The sequence below is a fragment of the Sciurus vulgaris genome, assembly GCF_902686455.1.
Source record: "Sciurus vulgaris genome assembly, chromosome: 13".
Classification (NCBI taxonomy): Eukaryota; Metazoa; Chordata; class Mammalia; order Rodentia; family Sciuridae; genus Sciurus; species Sciurus vulgaris.
Window position 1 is genome coordinate 27,124,238 of NC_136474.1, and position 22,579 is coordinate 27,146,816.

The 22,579-nt window shown below is 45.1% G+C and overlaps 1 protein-coding gene across 1 annotated transcript; it reads right to left on the reverse strand.

Annotated features, from left to right (window-relative positions):
• Nucleotides 1-319: 319 nt before the first annotated feature.
• On the reverse strand, nucleotides 320-18,472 carry LOC306642664 (putative serine protease 47; the record flags this gene model as incomplete). The annotated part of the gene is made up of 6 exons (XM_079108404.1): nucleotides 320-385; nucleotides 711-950; nucleotides 12,510-12,676; nucleotides 15,187-15,464; nucleotides 17,187-17,349; nucleotides 18,307-18,472. 6 exons carry the CDS (start codon nucleotides 18,470-18,472, stop codon nucleotides 320-322), a joined length of 1,080 nt encoding a protein of 359 aa, XP_078964530.1.
• Nucleotides 18,473-22,579: the final 4,107 nt, after the last annotated feature.

The window sequence follows — 22,579 nt, forward strand, 5'->3', positions numbered from 1 at the left end:
AGCTTTCAACCTGGCATTGGGCCTCCTCCATGCTTCCTGGCCATATTCTAGCCCCACCCCAAATCTCTGGCTACAGGCCAGAACCAATCATCATCCCTCAGATCCACTGGGTACTGATTATTCCTCTTCCAAACTCCAGGAATGCTGCACATCTACTGAGGGGAGACACCACCTCTCCTACATCTGAACAACGGGTGTAAAGCCTGCCTCCTCAGAACAACCAGTTACTCCCCAGGGTTGGAGCAGTCATTCAGTGTAGACAGACCAGGGAAACTGCTTAGAAGGCAGCCTAGCTCCCCAGCTTCCTCGCAGTCCACCCCTAGGGCTGTGCTTTCTGCCCAAGGGCCCCTTGGTCGAAGATCTCTGCAAAGTACCTTTCTTCCTTCTGGAAGTCAGATAGTTGAACTAAGGGAAAGGAGAGCACTAAGGGACAGAAGGAGCCCAAAGAGGGCAGCACAGCTGGAGGAACAGGAGGATGAGTTTTTTATTTGAATTGGTTTGCTAAACTTGGTTTTGGGAGTGGCAGATGATGGACAGAGAAGCTGAGGAAAAGAAGCCATTTAGATTAACAGTGGGCTGGAGTGAGAGAAGCTGCAGCAAGAGGACTGGGGCCTTGTCAGAGGAAATATCCACTGCCCTGAGAGTCAGCCATGGGCCTGCCACTGTACCTTGAGGATAAATGGCAGGAGGAGCCAGGTCTGTAAGCTCACAAGGGTGCTGTAGGGCTGGAGTGAGCCAGAAGCCCTCAGAGGCTTTCGTGGAATGTCTTTGGGAGGAGGATCTGGTGGAGGACTCAGCCTCCTGACTTCATTGATCCAGTCAATGAAGTAGGCGACCCTGGTGAAGACGCTGGGGTAGACGGGATGCCAGCAATCCAGGCCCCAGCTGGCCAGCCCTACTAGGACCCAGGCATTGGGGCCATAGCAGACAAGAGGACTCCCAGAATCACCCTGAGGAAAGAGAGAGAGGAGTTAGTGTGGGAGCTGAGTGGGATCAGAGACACCAGGCTACAATGGGCGACAATGTTGGACACACTAGGCTGCCACTGCCTGAGTCAGGGCCCTACTGAAGGCCTATCAGATCCATTCCCCAGTGAGGGACACCAGAATGGAACAGCAAGTGGAGATCATGTTTCCAAATCGATCAGGACATGGCTCCACTATCTGCTCCCCATGCCTGGGCTCCTGGTGACCCAGGGCAACATAGAGATAAGCCTGGAGGTGACAGCTGTATGGGCAGAGAGGCCTGTGAGCAGGCTGGGTCAGCTGACACCTCTGTGTACACCCTCACTCTGTAAACCCTGAGCAGAAGGAGCACCCACACTGCTTTTTTGTTCACTGAGCACCCAACTTCTTAGAATTTTGTAGGAACAGAATCATACAAGTTGTATTCCTCTCTTTTGTCTGGTGTTTTTCACTAAAGTTTCTTTTCTTCTACTTGTTTCTTTTTCTTTCCTTCCTTCCTTCCTTCCTTTCTTTCTTTCTTTCTTCCTTTCTTTCTTTCTTTCTTTCTTTCTTTCTTTTTCTTTCTTTCTTTCTTTCTTTCTCTTTCTTTCTTTCTTTCTTTCTTTCTTTCTTTCTTTCTTTCTTTCTTTCTTTCTTTCTTTCTTTCTTTCTTTCTTTCTTTCTTTCTTTCTTTTTTTTAACAGTCCTGAAGATGAAAAACAAGAGCCTCATACATGGCAGGCCAGCATGCTATTACAGTCATTTAGCCCCAGGACAGTTATTTAGTAATTCACCTGGGTAGTCATGTGCACCCATAGTTTATTCCTGATTATTTTCAAGATTAAATATTTTGTCTGAGGTTCTGTCTTCCAAGTGGTCTAGTCTGTTGGTGATGCTTTCCATTGAGTTTTTTATTTGGTTTATTGTCTCCTTCATTTCAAGGATTTCTGTTTTTTTTTTTTTTTTTTTTTTTTTTAGAATCTCTATCTCTTTGTTGAAATGATCTTTTGCTTCCTGCAGGTGCTCTTTCAGCTTATTGGTATTATCATCCATTGCCTGCATTTGCTCTCTTATCTCATCCTTTGCTTCACGAATCATCTTAATCATGTATAATCTGAAGTCCTTTTCTGACATTTCTTCTAACATACTGTCATTGGATTCTATTACTATAGAATCTAGATTTGTTTGGATCATTTTCTTCCCTTGTTTTTTCATGTTGTTCATGTATCTTCCCCTCTAGCAGTGCAGATCTGGGGTATTGCAGATTTCCCCCTATAGGCTTATAGTGGCCCTATAGGTTTCCAAAACCCTTTCTTTAAGGGGAGATCAATATTAGCAGTGCCCAAATCAGACACTACGCAATCCTAGACCAAATAGCCCCTAAGGGGACAATAACAAAATTGTCATAATAAACAAAGTGAGTTCAAATATTATCTTCAGTAAAACAAACAGATTTGCAATAAGGTCTGCAGTTTCTAATGGAGGACAAAGAGGATGCAGAAGGATGTAGAATGCAGCTGTTAATGGGATAAGAAAAGAATATACAGAAGTTGTAGAAAATAGAAAGGGTGAGAGTGTAATCAAAAGAAATCGGATGTTAGCATGCAAAAAAGACTCTGAGGGAACAGGTAAACAAAAGGAAAAGAGCAAGAAAAGTAAAGAAATAGAAACTTAAATTTTTTTAAAAAGGAGAAAAAAGAAAATCTACTGTATAGCAGTCATATACTAATGAACCTCCCAGAGTTCAGTAACCTGATGCATGAGAGGTACCTGATAATGACCTTCAAACCTCCAGCAGGCATCCAGGATGGGATTTGCCCCACCCAAAGATCGGAGCTACGGCTTCGAAATGTGTTGGCAAATGGGGAGCTGCAGCTCAGGGGTGGACGTGGTCAGCTGGAGGTCCTGGAGACTGGGTGCGGTTGGTCCAGCAGGGGTCCTGGAGTTCCGGTGTGTTTGGTGTGGTTGTGGGATCCTGGAGGCCAGGTGCAATCAATTGGTCTGGGTTCCTGGTGATAGGGCACAGTCAGTTGGTCTGGGGGTCCTGGCGGCAGGGAGCAGTCAGTTGATGTGAGGGCCCCAGAGCAGGGAGTGATCAGTCGGGCTGAGAGATCCTGGAGACGGGGCTCAGTCAGTCCAGCCAGGGGTCCTACAGGGCCTGGCTGTTGTCTCAAAATGGCGGCAGCCACGTAAGATCAGTTTGCTGACTGTTGTCGGACAATCAGGAAGTGAACCTCGAGCGTTGGGTGATGGATAGGAGTAAGGCAGGCAATGGACAGGCGAGAGGCAGGCAAATGGTGGATGGTAGACGCCTGACAGTGAGCATTCTGCTCTCAAAAATGGTGTCTATATGCTGGCAGACTAAAGGTCATCACAGCAGACAAATGGGTAAACACCAGGGGATCCATAAACAGCAAAAACTGCCTCACCGAGAAACAGATAATCCTCTGCTTGAAACCGGCGTTATGGAGCAACAAGGAACGCAGCCTCCCTCTCGTCCACCATCTTGGATCCTCTATTCCTGATTATTGATGAGCAGTGTTCTAGTGTAGGTGAAGCCAGAATTGGGGACAGGCAGTTAATGTAGAAATAGGGGATCGGGTCAGATCGAGGAAATGGAGACCATGAAAGCCATCTGCCTCTGGAAGTTGGAGACTGCTATGGGAGAATGGAATGTCAAGTACCTGCAGAACCCATTGATAACCATATTTACCTGCCCTTGTCAGAGACTACAGGCAGGAAAATGCTGATTAATGCCCCCTGGGCCCTTACCTGTCTGAATCACTTTGGCCCTCCCTCTGCCCCATCCGCTTTTCACTTTTTACATCTCACCTGCAAAACCAGGCCTAATCCCATAGGCAGGAAGGAAAGAGATAAGGGGGAGAGAATGGGAGAATAAAACCCATAAAAAGGACAAGATTTGCTCATCCCATGGATTCCGCCTTTGGGTCCCCTTCTTCCACCCGGGAGAAGTCTGCTTTTACTTTTCTTTAAAAAGCTGCATTTCCACTACATTTGCCTCAGCGTGCTTCTCCAGTGTTATACTTCAACACCTGAGGAAGCAAGACTTGTCACCTGTAAAGAGCGGTATCATAGGAATATTACACAGTTTATTTGTTTGTTAGCCTGTTACTGAACTTTTGACTTTTTATTAGTTTTGAACTATTACCCAAGAAACCTGCAGCGAATTGTCTTATAGTCATGTAGATGTCTTTCTGGGACCTGGTGTTTTTATTTCTCCTGGATAAATACCTAAAATTACTATGTCTGGGTTGTACAGTAGAAGTGCATGTAGCTTTTTACAAAAATGTTTTCAAAATGTTTGTGCCAGTTTCCATTGCTACCATTTGGGTATGAGAGTTTCAGTTGCTTCATGTCCTTGTCAACACTTGACGTAGTCAGTCATTTTAATTCAGCCATCCTAGCAAATGTGCAGAGGTGGGGTTTCAAGATGGCGGCCTAGAGGGTGGCTGCATTTCATGTTGCTCCAGGACTCAGGATTCAAAAGAGGAGATATTGAGACACTTGGGACCAACTCAAAGCAGCTGGGTGACTCTCACCCGTTGGGAAGGCATCCGGGATGGGACGGTGATCCCGGAACGCAGGGAAATTTGTGAAGTAGAGCTGCCGGCGAGACGCCCCTCCCCCCGCTGGAGCAGTGAACTCGGACAAATGGGAGCGCTGTAAAGGAGGCCGCTAGGCACAGTGCTGGGACTTGGAGCAACCACTGGGGCTCCGGCGGCTGTCCAGGGGAGGAGTGGCGAGGAGAGATGTGTGGACTCAGGACACCGGGGCCTGCCCTGAGGAGGAGGAGGAGGAACGTGGCCACTTGGATTTGGAGTGACTGCACCAGAACTACAGGCGGTTGCCAGAGGAGAAGCTGCACGGCGAGCTGTTTGGACTCAGAACGACTGCTTCTGAACACCGGAGCCTGCCCTGAGGACGAGGACGAGGAGGAGGAGGAGGAGCGTGGCCGCTTGGATTCGGGGTGACTACACCAGAGCTACAGGCAGTTGCCAGAGGAGGGACTGCGTGGCGAGCTGTTTGGACTCGGACCACTTCTGAACACCGGGGCCTGCCCGGAGGAGGAGGAGGAAGAGGAGCGCGGCAGGTCGTTTGGACTCGCAGTGACTGCATTAGCGCTCCTGGCGGCTGCTCAGAGGAGAAGGCGAGTGGTGAGTTGTTTGGACTTAAAGGGACAGTTCCTGAACAGAGGGGGTCTGCCTGGAGGAGAAGCGTGGTGGGTCGCTTGGTCTTGAGTGGCCGCACCACAGCTCTGGGCAGCTGCCCAGAGGACCCGTGCAGCGGGTCACGTGGATTCAGAGCCACTCAGAGCGACCGCTCCTGAACACCCGGGGGGTTATCTGGAGAAGTAGGAGGAACGGGGAGGGTCACTTCGACTCAGAGTGATTGATTGCCCAGGGCTACGGGTGGTTGGTGGGAGGAGGAGGCACGAAGTGAGTTTCTTGGACTCCTGGTGACCGCACCGGAATACTGGGCGGCTGTCTGGAGGAAGAGGCCTGTGGCGAGTCTCTGGGACTCAGAGCGATTGTTCGGGGCCCCAGGTGGCAGCTCAGAGGAGGGGCCGCATAGCCAGGTGATTAGGTGCAGAGCAGGGTCCCAGGATCTAGGAGGCTTCTGGGTGGAAGAGCCGCACAGAGACACGCTTAGGGCGGAGCGAAGGTTCCAGGCCTGTGGGCAGATTCTCTGAGGAGGGGCAGCCTAAGGAGATTCATCTGCGAAGGGTGAGGCTCCCAGGCCCAGGAGGTAGGGCCAGGCCCCTGGAAACTTTGCAGAGGAAGGCAGCCCAGCCCAGGCAGTAGCTGTAAATTGAGGGGAACCTCTAGGAGGAAACTGACCAGCGAGACCTCCCCACCGGGTGAGTCTTCCCTGCTGGGTGAGGTTTCCCCACAAGGACGGTAAAACCAGAGACTCAGGCCCAAACAGGCCTTGCCTCAGCCCGCAGCCTAGGTCCCCTTTGGATGACCATTGGTCAACAAGTGGAGGCACCTCTGCCCACTAGCAGGGAATATACCCCACCTGAAGGCCACCACTCCTAGAGAGGCAGATTCCTTGTGGAGCACCGCATTATCAACTTCCTCCAAGACTTCAGCCTACTGAAGGCTAAGGGGGGATATATATAGAAATCTTCAGGGACATTGTAAGTCAATAGAGGAAATCTGCAATATCTCAGCGGTCCACTGATACCTGAACAATATGAGAAAACAAGGAAAGAAAATGCTGCAAACAAATCTAGATGTTACATCAATAAAACCCAATGACAGCATGGCAGAAGAAATGACAGAAAAGGAGTTCAGAATGTACATAATTAAAATGATCAGAGAAGCAAATGATGACATGAAAGAGCAAATGCACGCACTGAATGATGAGATGAAAGAGCAAATGCAGGCATTGAATGATCGCACCAATCGACAGTTAAAAGAGTAAATACAGGAAGCAAAAGATCATTTCAATAAAGAGTTACAGACATTGAAAAAAAACCAAACGGAAATCCTTGACATGAAGGAAACAATAATAAACCAAATTAAGAACTCCATAGAAAGCATATCCAGTAGGATAGAACACCTGGAAGACAGAACCTCAGACATTGAAGACAAAATAATTAACCTTGAAAACAAAGTTGAACAAACAGAGAAGATGGTAAGAAATCATGAACAGAATCTACAAGAACTATGGGATATCATGAAAAGGCCAAACTTAAGAATTATTGGGATTGAGGAAGGCCTAGAGAAACAAGCCAAAGGAATGAACAATTTATTCAATGAAATAATATCAGAAAATTTCCCAAATCTGAAGAATGAAATGGAAAATCAAGTTCAAGAGGCTTATAGGACTCCAAATACACAAAATTACAACAGACCCACACCAAGGCACATTATAATGAAAATACCGAACATACAAAATAAAGACAGAATTTGAAAGGCTGTGAGAGAAAAGACCCAAATTACATTCAGGGGGAAACCAATACAGATATCAGCAGATTTTTCAATCCAGACCCTAAAAGCTAGAAGGGCCTGGAACAACATTTTTCAAGCCCTGAAAGAAAATGGATGCCAACCAAGAATCTTATACCCAGCAAAACTTACCTTCAAATTTGATGATGAAATAAAATCCTTCCATGATAAACAAAAGCTAAAAGAATTTACAAAAAGAAAGCCAGCATTACAGAACATTCTCAGCAAAATATTCCATGAGGAAGAGATGAAAAACAAAGAAGCAAATCAGCAAAGGGAGGAATTATCCTAAAGGAATTGTCAAATAAAGGAGGAAACAAGTTGTGTCAAACAAATAAATAAATAAAATTTTAAAAATGAACCAAATGACTGGGAAACCAAATCATTTCTCATTTCTGAATGTTAATGGCCTGAATTCATCAATCAAAAGACATAGACTGGCAGACTGGATTAAAAAGAAAGATCCAACAATATGTTGCCTGCAAGAGACTCCCTCATAGAAAAAGATACCCATAGACTAAAGGTGAAAGGATGGGGAAAAACATACCATGCGCATGGACTCAGCAAAAAAGCTGGAGTATCCATCCTCATTTCTGATAATGTGGACTTCAAGCCAAAGTTAGTCAGAAGGGATAAAGAAGGTCATTTCATACTGCTTAAGGGAAGCATAAATCAGCAAGACATAACAATCATAAACATCTATGCCCCAAACAGTGGCTCATCCATGTATGTCAAACAAATCCTTCTCAATTTCAGAAACCAAATAGACCATAACACAATAATACTAGGTGATTTTAACACGCCGCTCTCACCACTGGACAGATCTTCCAGACAAAAATTGAACAAAGAAACCATAGATCTCAATAACACAAACAATAATTTAGACTTAACGGACATTTATAGAATATACCATCCAACCAAGAGCGAATACACTTTCTTCTCAGCGGCACATGGATCCTTCTCTAAAATAGACCATATATTATGCCACAAAGCTAATGTTAGCAAATACAAGAAGATAGAGACACTACCATGTATTCTATCAGATCATAATGGATTGAAGTTAGAAATAAATGAAAGAGTAAAACACAGAAACTATTCCAACATCTGGAGATTAAACAATATGCTATTGTATGATGAATGGATAACAGAAGATATTAGGAAGGAAATTTAAAAATTCTTAAAGATAAATGAGAACAAAGAAACATCATATCAAAATCTCTGGGACACTATGAAAGCAGTACTTAGAGGGAAATTTATTTCATGGAGTGCATTTAATAAAAGAAGTAAAACTCAACAAATAAAACGACCTAACACTACAGCTCAAAGCCCTAGAAAAAGAAGAACAGAACAGCACCAAAAGTAGTAGAAGACAGGAAATAGTTAAACTCAGAGCTGAAATCAATGAAATTGAAACAAAGAAACAATACAAAAAATTGACAAAATAAATAGTTGGTTCGTCGAAAAAATAAACAAAATTGATAAACCTTTAGCCACATTAACAAAGAGAAGACGAGAGAAAACCCAAATCACTAAAATTCGGAATGAACAAGGAAATATCACAACAGACAGGATTGAAATACAAAACATAATTAGAAGCTATTTTGAAAATCTATACTCCAACAAAATAGAAAATTTCGAAGACATCAACAGGTTTCTAGAGACATATGAATTGCCTAAACTGAACGAGGAGGACATAAACAATTCAAATAGACCAATTTCAAGTACTGAAATAGAAGAAGTCATCAAAAGCCTACCAACAAAGAAAAGTCCGGGACCAGATGGGTTCTCAGCTGAGTTCTACAAAACCTTTAAAGAAGAGCTCATTCCAACACTTCTCAAAGTATTCCATAAAATAGAAGAGGAGGGAACCCTCCCAATCTCATTCTATGAAGCCAATATCACACTGATACCTAAACCAGACAGAGACTCATCAAGGAAAGAAAATTTCAGACCAATATCCTTAATGAACATCGACGCAAAAATTCTCAACAAAATTTTAGCAAATCACATACAAAAACATATTAAAAAGATAGTGCACCATGATCAAGTGGGTTTCATCGCAGGGATGCAAGGTTGGTTCAACATCAGGAAATCAATAAACGTAATTCACCATATTAATAGACTTAAAGTCAAGAATCACATGATTATTTCAATAGATGCAGAAAAAGCATTTGATAAAATACAGCACCCCTTCATGCTCAAAACACTAGAAAAAATAGGGATAGTGGGAACATTCCTTAACATTGTAAAGGCCATTTATGCTAAGCCCATGGCTAATATCATTCTCAATGGTGAAAAACTGAAAGCATTCCCCCTAAAAACTGGAACAAGGCAGGGATGCCTTCTTTCACCACTTCTATTCAACATCGTTCTTGAGACTCTGGCCACAGCAATTAGACAAACCAAAGAAATTAAATGGATACAAATTGGAAAAGAAGAACTCAAACTATCCCTGTTCGCTGATAACATGATTATATATTTAGAGGAACCTGGAAATTCCACCAGAAAACTCTTAGAACTCATAAGTGAATTCAGTAAAGTAGCAGGTTACAAGATCAATGCCCATATATCCAACGCATTTTTATACATAAGTGATGAATCTTCAGAAAGAGAAATTAGGAAAACTACCCCATTCAAAATAGCCTCGAAAAAAATAAAATACTTGGGAATCAATCTCACAAAAGAGGTGAAAGACCTCTACAATGAGAACTATACAACACTAAAGAAAGAAATTAAAGAACACCTTAGAAGATGGAAAGATCTTCCATGTTCTTGGATAGGAAGAATTAATATTGTCAAAATGGCCATACTACCTAAAGTGCTATACAAATTCAATGCAATTCCAATTAAAATCCCAATGACGTACCTTACAGAAATAGAGCAAGCAATTATGAAATTCATCTGGAAGAATAAGAAACCCAGAATAGCTAAAGCAATCCTTAGCAGGAAGAGTGAAACAGGGGCTATTGCAATACCAGATCTTCAACTCTACTGCAAAGCAATAGTAAGAAAAACGGCATGGTATTGGTACCAAAATAGAAAGGTAGATCAATGGTACAGAATAGAGGACACGGACACAAACCCACATAAATACAATTTCCTCATACTAGACAAAGGTGCCAAAAATATGCAATGGAGAAAAGACAGCCTCTTCAACAAATGGTGCTGGGAGAATTGGAAATCCACATGCAACAGAAAGAAACTAAACCCATCTCTCTCACCATGCACGAAACTAAACTCAAAATGGATTAAGGACCTCGGAATCAGACCAGAGACCCTGCAGATTATAGAAGAAAAAGTAGGTCCAAATCTTCACCTTGTTGGTCTAGGAGCAGACTTCCTTAACAGGACTCCCATAGCACAAGAAATAAAAGCTAGAATCAACCACTGGGATAGATTCAAACTAAAAAGTTTTCTCTCAGCAAAGGAAACTATCAGCAATGCGAAGAAAGGGCCTACAGAGTGGGAGAATATCTTTGCCAATCATACTTCAGATAGAGCACTAATCTCCAGAATCTATAAAGAACTCAAAAAACTCTACTCCAAGAATTCATATAATCCAGTCGACAAATGGGCTAAGGAAATGAATAGACACTTCACAGAAGAAGATCTACAAGCAATCAATAAACATATGGAAAAGTGCTCAACATCTCTAGTAATAAGAGAAAAGCAAATCAAAACCACCCTAAGATTCCATCTCACCCCAATTAGAATGGCGATTATCAAGAATACGAGCAACAACAGGTGTTGGCGAGGATGTGGGGAGAAAGGTGCACTCATACATTGCTGGTGGGGCTGCAAATTAGTGAAGCCACTCTGGAAAGCAGTGTGGAGATTCCTTAGAAAACGTGGAATGGACCCTCCATTTGACCCAGCTATCCCACTCCTTGGCCTATACCCAAAGGACTTAAAATCAGCATACTACAGAGATACCGCCACATCAATGTTCATAGCTGCTCAATTCACAATAGCCAGACTGTGGAACCAACCTAGATGCCCTTCAATTGATGAGTGGATAAAGAAACTGTGGTATTTATATACAATGGAATATTACTCAGCCATAAAGAATGATAAAATTATGGCATTTGCAGGCAAATGGATGAAATTGGAGAATATCTTGCTAAGTGAGATAAGCCAATCTCAAAAAACCAAAGGACGAATGATATCGCTAATAAGTGGAGGATGACACATAATGGGGGGGAGGGAAGGGTTAGTGTTAGGGTTAGAGTTAGGGTTAGGAAGGGGGGCAAGTATGGAGGAAGGAAGTACTGAATAGAAGGTAAAGAGGGGTGGGAGGGGTGGGGGGAAGGGAAAAAATAACAGAATGAATCAAACAGCATTACTCTATGTAAATTTATGATTACACACAAAAAAAAAATGTGCAGAGGTATCTCATTGGTGTTTGAGTTTGTATTTCTCCAGTGCCTGAGAGGCTTTTTCATTTGCTTGTTTGACATCTGCATGAACTTTCTGATAAGGGCTTATTTCAATCTTTTGCATACTTTTCAAATCTTTCCATTTTGAAATAATATAGACTTAGGCTAGAATTGCAGGATACTACAGAGGATCTACATACCCCACACGTAGTTTCTTCTAATGCTAATATCCATGGTACAATTACTTAAACCATGGAATTAGAGATGAATCATTAAATAAATATTCAGATTTCACTAAGTACAAATATCCCTACTCTATTCCAGGATCTAATCCAATATTACACTTATCTTTAATTATCTTTAATTATCTTTAACATTCTTCAATCTCAATCTTTCCTTCTTTTTATGACCTTCACATTTTTGTATACTACCAACCAGATACTAATATTAACATCATTTTTGGTACCAGAGATTGAATTCATGGGCACTTTATCACTGTACCACATCCTTACCCCTTTTTATTTTTTATGTGGAAACAGGGTATCCCTAAGTTGCAAAATGTTTCACTAAATTACAAAGGCTTGCCATGAACTTGTAGTCACTGGATTTATAGGTGTGCACCAACACACCAGGCGTGACCAGATATTTTATAGGATGCCCCTTGATGTTGTCTTACCCTCTATTTTTTGATGATTAGACTGCTGCTATGAACTTACAGAAAAAAAAAAAAACAGGTACAGATGTAATAATGCTAAGATACAGAAGAAGGCCAACTGTAAATCCCATTTGCAGAAAATTCAGAATCAGTTCTAAAGACTAAAAGTGAATCTGCTGATTAGGAATGAGAAGGGGGCTGGATGGGAAGTTGTGGGTGGCTGGTAACAGGTTGCATCAATATCAGAAAAGTCATCATGCTGTACACTTATGAATAACTCATCCTTGTATATATGCTACATGTCAAAGTTTAAAACAGGCAACAAAAATGGATGCTGTTTGAGGGTCTTTACAGTGGACAGCTTTGTGCTGGGATGGGATGAGGAAGTGCTGGTCTGGAGGAAGACTGATGAGCAAAGGAGCCCAGGAAAAATACTGGAGGAAAGGAATCAGGAAGTCTGGGGATCTCCACAAAGATAGTTGAGGCCAAGAGAGCCCCTTCAGGGGAAACAGAGGCCAACAGAACAGGCAAGGGTGCAGCAGAACCCAGCCTTACTCACTTGGCAGATAGCCTTTCCTGCTGAGAATTCCCCTGCACACAGCATCTCTTCATGCACAGAGTAGTCCTTGCCTTTTCCAGATGTTTGTCCATAGATGGTATTGCAGAATGTGCTCTCCACAAGGTTCACCTTAGCTTCCTGGAGAGAGTAGGGTGGTAGCAGTGGTGCTGTGAAAATAAGGGGGAAGTGAGAGACATGCACTATGCCTTAGCAAAGAAACCCAGACTACTCAGAACCCCCAATCTGCCTGACACTAACCACTACTACCAAGCATGGGGTTCAAACTTCGGTTCAGTCTTCCACCTACCCCTGATGAACTTCTCTCCTTTTTCTCAAATCTGTGCATATACTTAGTCTAGTCCCTTCACAACAATAGAACACACCTCCCCTATTGCACAAAGTGGCAAATCCCACTCCCTGGGGTTCAGCAACCATTCACTCACTCACCTATCCTTTCATGAACCATGGAGTCCACTCTCCTCCCATCCATCACTAACCTTTTTGCCATCTCTCTATCCATCCACCTGCCCACCCACGTGTCCACTCATTCACCCACTTTGTCATCCATCTACCTACCTCCCCACAGTCATTCTTCCAACCACTCTCATCAATCGCTCCATTACTTCCTCCTCCCCCTCATTCATAACACATCCAATCACCCATCCACCCCCTCACCCATCCATCCATCCATCCACCTATCTTCTCATCCAATTGCACACTCATCCTCCCATCTGTCAGCCCCTCCATTCACTCATCCAATCACTTATCTATTCACTTGCCCTTGTCTTAGGTGTATTTTAGACACTGATGACATTTTGAGTTGGGAGAGACAGAGCAATTAAATGAAGAAATTGTTAAGTGGTATGAGCTAAATGTAACAGGGAGATGATAGTAGAAGTTGCCTATTTCAGCTGACATGATTGAGGAAAACTAGGAGTACTGAGCTGAGCTGAAACATAAATGTCAGGAAGAACGCAGTCATGCAAAGAGCAGAGGGAAAAGCAAGCTAGGCAGGGAAATAGCAAAGCAAATGATCCAGGGATGGAGATGGTCTTGCTCAGGATGGGTATGTTTGTGCTGCTAGGTATCAGGTATGTGTGGGATGCAGTAGGAGATGAGGCAGAGAAGGGGCAGGGCACCAATATTGTGTACAGCCTTACAGCCGAGGTGGGGAGTTTACATTTCATTCTGAGTGCCCATAAAAGGGCCATGTGGGGACTTGAATGGGAGTACACAGCTTGGAAAATGGGAGACAAATTTGGGGGCAACTGGCAGGAAACAGTGCTTTACTAGGCCAGGGTGGAAAGAGCAGTGGAGTACCTCCCAGGTGCCAGAGCCTGGGACACCGTTTGGGGCATTAAAACAAGACTTAGTTCCTGCTTTCAAGGAAGAACCAACACATATGTTTGTGTGCACTTGTGTGTATGCTGGGTGCTGGTGATCACATGACTAGGGAGTGTTTCTAGCACCGAGTGGGCAGGCATTAGGGTTGTTGGCAGAGCCCCACTCACAGAAGACATGTTCTGTCCAACATACATACATCACCTCTGTCGAGAAACACTGAAAAAATGCTGACCCCATGGATAATTACACATTTGTACTACTTTTCCTTTCATTGAAAGAACTCCAGAAGTGTTTCCCCAAACCATGAACAATTCTTTCTTTATTAAGTCATCCGTGCATAAGCCTTTGCCTATAATTCTCTTCTTTCAACCTGACAAAGCAACACAGAACCCAAAAGCTTTCTCCATTATGTATTTCACATGATAAGAATATGGAGTGGACAAGGTAAGAACGAGGTGAGCTCAGAGACATTAACCATTCCTAAGTTGTGATCTCTCTGCCTTCATTATGCAGGCTATGGGGCTGACTTCATTATGCAATCTCATGCGACTTTCTTACCACTTTTCCCAAGCACCTTCCCAAGGTCCCTCAAAGGCCTGTGTGTTTAAGGCTTGGCCCCAACCTGTGACACTACTGACAGGTGCTGGGACCTTTAAGGAATGGGCACACTGGAGGAAGCTAGGCCACTGGACTTGTGCCCTTAAAGTGTGTGTCAGGAACCCGAATGGCCCTCCTCTTGCTCTCTGCTTCCTGAGTAGCACTGCTCCATGATGTGTTCCTACCAGAATGTGCTGCCTTGCACAGGCCCAAGGCAATGCGGCTAACTGACCATGGGATATAATGTCAGAAACCATGAATCACAATAAGCCTTTCCTCTTTTTCAGGTGATTATCTCAGGCATTTTTTTTTTTTTTTACAGTAACAGAAAGCTGACTGACAACCTGAATGGGACAGACCCAGGAACAGCTTTTAAGTTCACTCAAGTCATCTGAAATCCATGGCTGATTAAACACTAGAAACAAAAGACACAAAGACTCAAACAACCCAGATTCTTGATTCCAATTGTCAAGGATCCCCAGATTTTCAGGGACTGGGCCACAGGGGATTCGGCAGCATGGAATCACACACTTTCAGAACTAAAGAAACATGGCACTGGTGGCACTGCTCAATCCTCATCTGAGAGAGCATGGAACTGAGGCACAGTGGGGCCAAAGTACACTGGCTTCAGAAACCAGCTTGGGGCTCTTCACTCACTAGGCCACTCCTCCCATGTTGCCCTACACACCTCCTCTTTTACTTCATTTCCCTTCCTGCCTCTCCCACACCCCCTCACTCTTTTCGGAGAGTCTTCCCCAGCCAGTTATCCAACAGGACATGTGAGTGGGCAGCTGCATGTCTGCAGGAGGGAGGCAGGCAGGAACGACATAGGGTGTGATGTTCACAGGCAGGAGCAGCTTCAACATGGCTATGTCACTCCCAAAGGCATAGAACTTCTCAAAGTCTGGATGGGTGATAATCTTGTTCACAGGCATCTTCTGGGTGTACTGGGTTTGCTGGTACAGCTGGGTGTTCCCCAATTGGACCTGGTAGTCCTGTGGTGCCTGGGATGTGCTGGAGGAGGAAGGGCCCATTATCAGCCTCATCTCTGACTCTGGGCCCAGCACTCTCCCTGCGTCCTCATCCTGCTGCTCTGGTCCCCTCCTCCATCTCTGATTCCAGGCAGCTTTGCTCCTCCCTGCCTCCAGGCTGATGAATGCTGGACTCACAACCTTAAGATGTAGGGCTTCCCACCACCTCCTAGAACTGGAGGAGCTGAGAATCCAAGTGCAGGAAGGGTACTATTGGGCACCTCAGATCGAACACTTTTCCTTTATCTACATAGGAGGAGCTGTGGCTCAATACCAGTGTTATGGTCTGGATCTTAAATGTGTCCCAAAGGTTCCTGTGCCAAAGACTTGGGTGCTGGCTTGTGGCGCCAGCAGGAAATGGCAGAAGCTGTAAGCAACAGAGCCTAGTGGACATCAGTTCACTGGGGGTGTGCTCTTGATGCATGGTTGGGACCATATCCCCCCATTTGCTTCCTTGATGCCATGCAATGGAAAGAACTCCCCCACACCACATGCTCCTGCCATAGTGTACTGTTCTCCCACTGACCTGAAGCAATGTGGCTAAGTGACCATGTAAGAGAGGTACTAACCTGTGACACCATGACCCAAAGTAAACTTTCCTCTTTTAACTTGATTCTCAGGTATTTTGTCTCAGTGACATAAAGCTAACTCATATACCAGGTGTCTCTTCCAGTGTCTCCTTCTGACCCATCCCCTGGCCTCACTACCTCTGTAGCCCCTTCCTGAAGCTTTTCTGCTTGGAAGTAAGTGCTCACAAAGAATTTCTTAAATGCATGAAGGAGCACACAGAATGTAAGCTCTCCTTGTTCCCGAAAGGAAATGAGAATCTTCATGCGTTTGTTCACACAGCTCTCTGACCTGGAGGGTCCCCATCCACACCAGGCCCAATTCCTCCTTTAGAGAAGTCCCTGCAGCTCCATGAACCTGACCCCCGTATTATAGCAACTCTCTGGACCCCTTCCCTCCATCTGCCCTCCTTGCCCACTTTGAGCTTTCTTCCTGAAAGGATGGAGACACCTTGTCATGGGATCTCGCCACCCCTCATGTCAGGGAGGGTTTCAAGGGAATAAGCACAGAATAGATGCCAAGAGGACCCAGCTGGGGACTCAAGGTCAGTTAAGTGCTCAAGATGCAACTTCCTGACCTGGACTGTGAATTCCATGTTCCCTCTGGGTTCCTCCACATGTGTTCTGAAGTTAGGCACAGAGGCCCAGGAGGGCCAGGAGAGTTAGACTCTTGGCTGTCCATGTCATTCTCCACGGTCAGGGAGTCCTACACTCCCCGCCTACACAGCCTAACACATGGGATTATGGCAGCCAAGGCTCCTCACAGGAATGGAGTTTAACAAAGATAATGAAAGAGCTAATTTCATTGCTGGTCACTTCTCAGGAGTGTGGGGTAAAGTGTCAATGTTCTCAGGACACATCTGTGTCAAGACATAGGGAAGAGGGGTCTCCCAGCCGGGGGCTGAGGATGAAGGATGATACGGACCCAGGTAAAGAAAGCACTGGGTGGCCAGTGGGGAGGACAGTCCACATGGAGCAGACAGCAGATCAAGGAAGGAGCAGTGTGCATTTGGTGGCAGCACACTGACCACAGCAAATCCCAAGGAGGGCCATCCCCTCTGCTCCCACTTTCTCCTCTCACCCTTGCATCTTCCTTCCCTGCCAACCCCTCTGTGAGGGTCCCAGGAAGCATAACTCACTTGAGAAAGCAGTGGGCAGTGGAAAGTAGCCAGTAGGAGTCAATGAGGACAGCTCCACAGAGGTGCCAGCCATGGTAGAGCAGGCTGGCCTGCCATGGCCACTGGCCAGCCACTGCATCGTGGCCACCGTACACCTTCCCTGTCACCTTGGGCTTCCCGCACACTGTGGAGACAACCCCCAACCACACACTTATTATAGACACCTGTGGTTCCCCAGAAGACCACCCCAACGAGGCCCCTCCTTCACTTCACAGATGGGAAGACCAAGGTCAAGGGATAAGAGACCTGGCCTCAATGACTGAGGGCTGTCCTGGCCTCTGCCTTCAGTGACCATAGCCTGCACCCAGACGGCTTAGAATAGCTAAGCATATGCTTTGGGAATATTGGTCTAGTGCTCTCGACAGCATGGGGCAAGGTGAAAAGGTGACCACAGCAGCCTGCCAGGGCCCCAGGGACTGGGAAGGACGCCCTGTGACCTCATTCTCTCCATTAACACACCTCTGTGCCTACTTTTCAGATGAAAGGACTGAAGTCCTCTGAGGTTACTACTCTTACTTGTTCAGGATCATGCTTTCTAGGTGGCCGTCCCCACTTCACGCTCTCCACCCATGTCACAGAGAGAAATCACAAGCAGGTGTCTGTGGTGCTGTGTGACCTGGGGTGATCACTCCCCTCATGGCATGTTCCATTTCTAAAGGGGTGGGGCTAGTGAAGACAAGTTTGTTTAGAAGATTTCCATCTTGGGGGTGTGGGGTCTATGGTCCTCACATTTGAGGAGTGTTGTCTTGGTCCCTGGTTATGCTCCCTGGATATCAGGAAAGGGACCTGAGACTCTGAGCCTGCCTGCCTCTACCTCTGTGCCCCCTACAACCCAAACCCTGGGTCACACCTGGGTCACCTGTGCTATTCCAAGCCCCATACCTGATCCCTGGCAGGGATTCCCATACATAAAATCCCCACCAGAGTGGGACACTGTCCTACTTTGGTTGATGTCATCTCTGTGGTCCCCTGCTTCGGGCAGAGGCAAAGAGAAGCTACTGGTAGCTTCTGGCATGGAAGCCTGCCAGAGCCTGCTCCCACCCCAACCAGCCTTTCCCACCAGCCCCTACTTCAAACCGACCTTGGGCCCCGCCCACATAGCCCTGGGGCCTTCTTTCCATAGGCTCCAATTCCTCCTGTACCCCTGTGATCCCATGTGCCTTTCCTGTGGATTGAGAGGGTCTAGGGGCACCAGCAGCCTTAAGATTCAGCGACAATAGCATCAACAACAGCTGCCGCAGAGCCATGTGCCTAGCCCACCTCGGGTCTGCACCGGCCCTGGATACCACCCAGGAGCGCTGGACTGGAGAGATGACCCCGCCCTGACCTGTTCCTACCCATGCGCAGATGGTTCCTAACCCGACCGCGAGACAGGCATGAAGACTCCAGCTACTGTCCCATCCACACCCTGCCACCGACCTAACTGCCCTCACCTGTGGCCAGATAAACTGAAGGCCCTGACTTCATCCCAAGACAGACTCCCTTCACACACACTGACCCAGTACCCTGACTCCTCCCACACCAAGTTTGTCCCAACCTTCACCCTAATCAAGGGCTCCTACAAATCAATGAGAAAAAGAAAAGGATTCTACACTCAGAATTCGGGAAAGCATATTAAATAGTAATTCACACTGGGGGTGTTGCTTGGTGGCAGGGTCACTAGGCTCTGGGTTCAATCCCCACCACAGGGGGCAGGTCCCACAAGACATAGAAAACATAATTCATGGAAAAACAAATAAAAGACTCACAGTACACAGGGTGAAATGTTTTATTATTTGCAAAATGAAAATTTAAAAGTATAATTTTCAATCATCGAAGCACAAATATTTCAGGACATTGATTAAAAAACCCCAATCTTCTGTTCATCGGTCATTTCTCCATGAAACAGTGGGACTAGGGGAAGTCCTACATTCCAAAGGCATGCTTCCTTACATCTACATTCTATTACCTTGTGATATACTGAATTTGTATTTGTCAATCTACGTTTATTTCCTCATGTCTTTTTCTTCATTTCTGGATTTTAAACTTCAGACTAAAGGGAACTTGTAAATCACTGTCCAAAAAGAAAGAAAGAGAAAAAAACATCAAATGGAGCAGAATTGTTTCTGGGCGCTTATGTGGAACAGGGGGTCACTGTAATCACAGCTCAAATGCATACACAGTTGAACCTTTTATTGGCCTGCTGACCAAAGTGGGCCACACTGTCAGTGTCCTGAAACATTGCTAAACACTGCTGATCTTCCTTCCACCAAACTATCCAGAGACTGAAACTGCACCCACGCTGCTTGCTAAGAAATAGCTTAATTTTTCCAGGAAAAGTCTTAAACAGGCTCGCTGGAGCCACGGCGCTCTGGGCTGGCGGCGGCGGCGCGGAGCGAAGGTGTCCAGGATGCGATGCCGGCCGGCCCGGTATCCCGCTGCCCCGTCAAGGCAGCGGCGGCCACGGGGACCGGGCCAGGATCGGGGGCGGTGGCTGGAGCTGCGGCTGCCGCGGCGGGAGGACCGGCCTGAGGGCGGGCGGGCGCCCGGGTGCTGGGACTCCGCGCCGCTCCGCACAGCCCCGCCCGGCTCGGCCCCAGCGCCAGGAGCAGCGGCGGCGGCGGAGGGGGCTCAGCGCCGGGTCGCTTTGCCGACTACTCTGTCATCTGCGGGCTGGACCCCGAGACCAGGCTGGAGCCGAACAAGCTGTCGGCATTATGCCAGTACATACAGGCTTCCAAAGCTAGGGATGGTGCCAGATGTTTCATTTCAAGTACTACTGAAGGAGAAAATTTTGAGCAGACACCATTGAGACGAACATTCAAGTCTAAGGTCCTTACCCGATATCCTGAGAATGGAGATTGGAATCTCTTTGACCAAGATGTAGTGGGAATGCTATGCATGCCTAAAGGACTGGCATTCAAGACCCAGACTGATCGCAGGGAGCCCCAGTTCCATGCCTTTATTATCACAAGAGAGGATGGCTCTGGAACATTTGGGTTTGCCCTCATATTTTACTAGCAAGCAGATTTGCAGTGCAATGCAGACCCTTTACCACATGTGCAATGATGTTCTACATGCTCCCCTTGCTGATGGCCAAGACCAGAGTGGCACCGAAGATAGTGAAGACACTCCTGGGACCAAACTTCAGCGCTTCAACTCCTATGACATTAGCCAGGACACACTCTACATCTCTAAGTGCATCTGCCTCATCACACCCATGTCCTTCATGAAGGCATGTCAGAGTGTACTGGAGCAACTTCACCAGGCAGTCACTTCACCTCAGCCCCCTCCTCTGCCCCTTGAGAGCTACATATACAATGTACTCTGTGAGGTGCCACTCCCACCTCCTGGCCGGTTCTTGAAGTTTTCCGGGGTCTATGGGCCAATAATCTGCCAGAGACCAAGTACCAATGAGCTTCCCCTATTTGACTTTCCTGTCAAAGAGATCTTTGAACTACTTGGGGTGGAGAATGTGTTTGAACTCTTTGCTTGTGCCCTTCTGGAGTTTCAAATCCTGCTCTATTCACAGCGTAAGTCAGTGCTTATTAGAGCTTTTTGCCTGCACAGGGCCTCCCTGCTTTCCATAGTCATGAACAGTGAGTGACTTTATAGTCAGTGGGACTGACTATAAAGGTCAAGGCTGTTACAGTTTGAGTAAAACCCAAATCTTTTGCAGGTAAGTAGGGGATGAAAAATTGATGAAACATGAGAGGGCTGACAGTTTTGATTGGTCATCCTCATGACCTTTTGCTAGGCACTTCATTGTCAGAGGGGAACCCTACCTCCTAACATTCCTACTTACCAAGGCTGAAAAGAGGGACAAGGGGTGATGGTCATCAGAAGTAATATTCCATCAGTTCTGCTCTGTCATTCCACAGGATTATTTTTTCCCCTTCCTCAACCTGACAGTAAAATCAAGGATTCACAAAAGATGATCCTTTAATATATGAAGAAAATGTATTAGAAAAAATGAGGTTTTGCTTCTTTCCATTGTTTGTTTCACTGAATTCATTTTATAAATGATCAGTTGAATGTGAGCAGCAGATTTGGAAAAAATAGTAGGTTGAACAGAAGGAAACAGGGGCTTATTTAACAAGCCACATAAATAATATAAAATTTATTAATTCAGGATATTTACTGAGAGCATACTATGTGCCAGGTATTGTTTCAAGGACTGGAGATATGGGGGTAGACAAAGCAGATAAAAATTCTTTCTATAGTGGAAATTATATTTTAGTGGGGAGAGAGTAGAAGTCAATGAATACATTATACAGTGTGGAAGCTGGTTAATAAACTGAGGAAAATAAACTGGGAAAGGGATAGTATTTGAGAAAGAAATTCCAGTTTTTAATGGGGTGTTTATGCTAGGCCTCACTGAGTTGCCTGTTAGTGTCTGTAGGAAAAGTATTTGAGGTAAAAGGCACAGGAAGTATCGGGGTCTGAGGCAAGAATGTGCTTCAAAGAAAATTGAGGAAAGTAGGTGGGTGAAGTGAAGTGAATGAGAAGGAGAATAGCAGGAGACGGTGGTTAGAAACTTAATAGGAGGCCACCTGATTAAGTTTTGAAGGCTGTTGTAATGACTTTGGCTTTTACCTTGAGGTATGTAACTATCAGAGGATTTAATTTTTTTTTTTTTTGCTCTGTATTTAGAAATAATTTCCAACTTATGGAAGAGTTGCAAGGAATGTTCAAAAAACTCTTGCATACCCACTCACAAATTCACCAGTTGTTAATATTTTGCTGTATTTTCTTTAGTACTCTAAGTACTCTGTATGTGTGTGAACATAGCTGAACCATTGAGAGTTATTACAGACACCATATCCCTTGACTTTCTGAATGCTCAAGCTTTTATTTCCTAAAAATGAGGACATTCTCTCATTTAACTGTGGCATTATCAAATTTAGGAAATTTAACATTGATACTATATTTAAGTTTCACTGTTGTCTGGTAATGTCTGTTATGATAATTTTATTTCTGCTCCAGAATCAGTTACTGCATGCATTGCTTTTAGTTGTCATTTTCTCAGCCTTTACTTGTCTTTCATAACATTAACATTTTTGAAGAGTGCAGGCATGTTATTTTGTAGAATGTTTCTCACTTTGTGTTTGATATTCCCACATGATTAGATTCAGGTAATAAATTTTTGGCTGGAATATCACAGAGGCAGTATTATGGTTCTCTTAGTGCCTTATATCAGGAGGCACATAATGTTGGTTTTCACCACTTTAGGAGACATGTACTGTCAGTCTGTCCTACTTTTGGGTGATGTTAATTTGATCACATTACTTGCTTAAGATTGTGCCTGCTGTGTTTTGAAAGGAAAATTATTTTCCCATTGTAATTAAAAAGTAATTTATGGGGGAAAAAAAGTC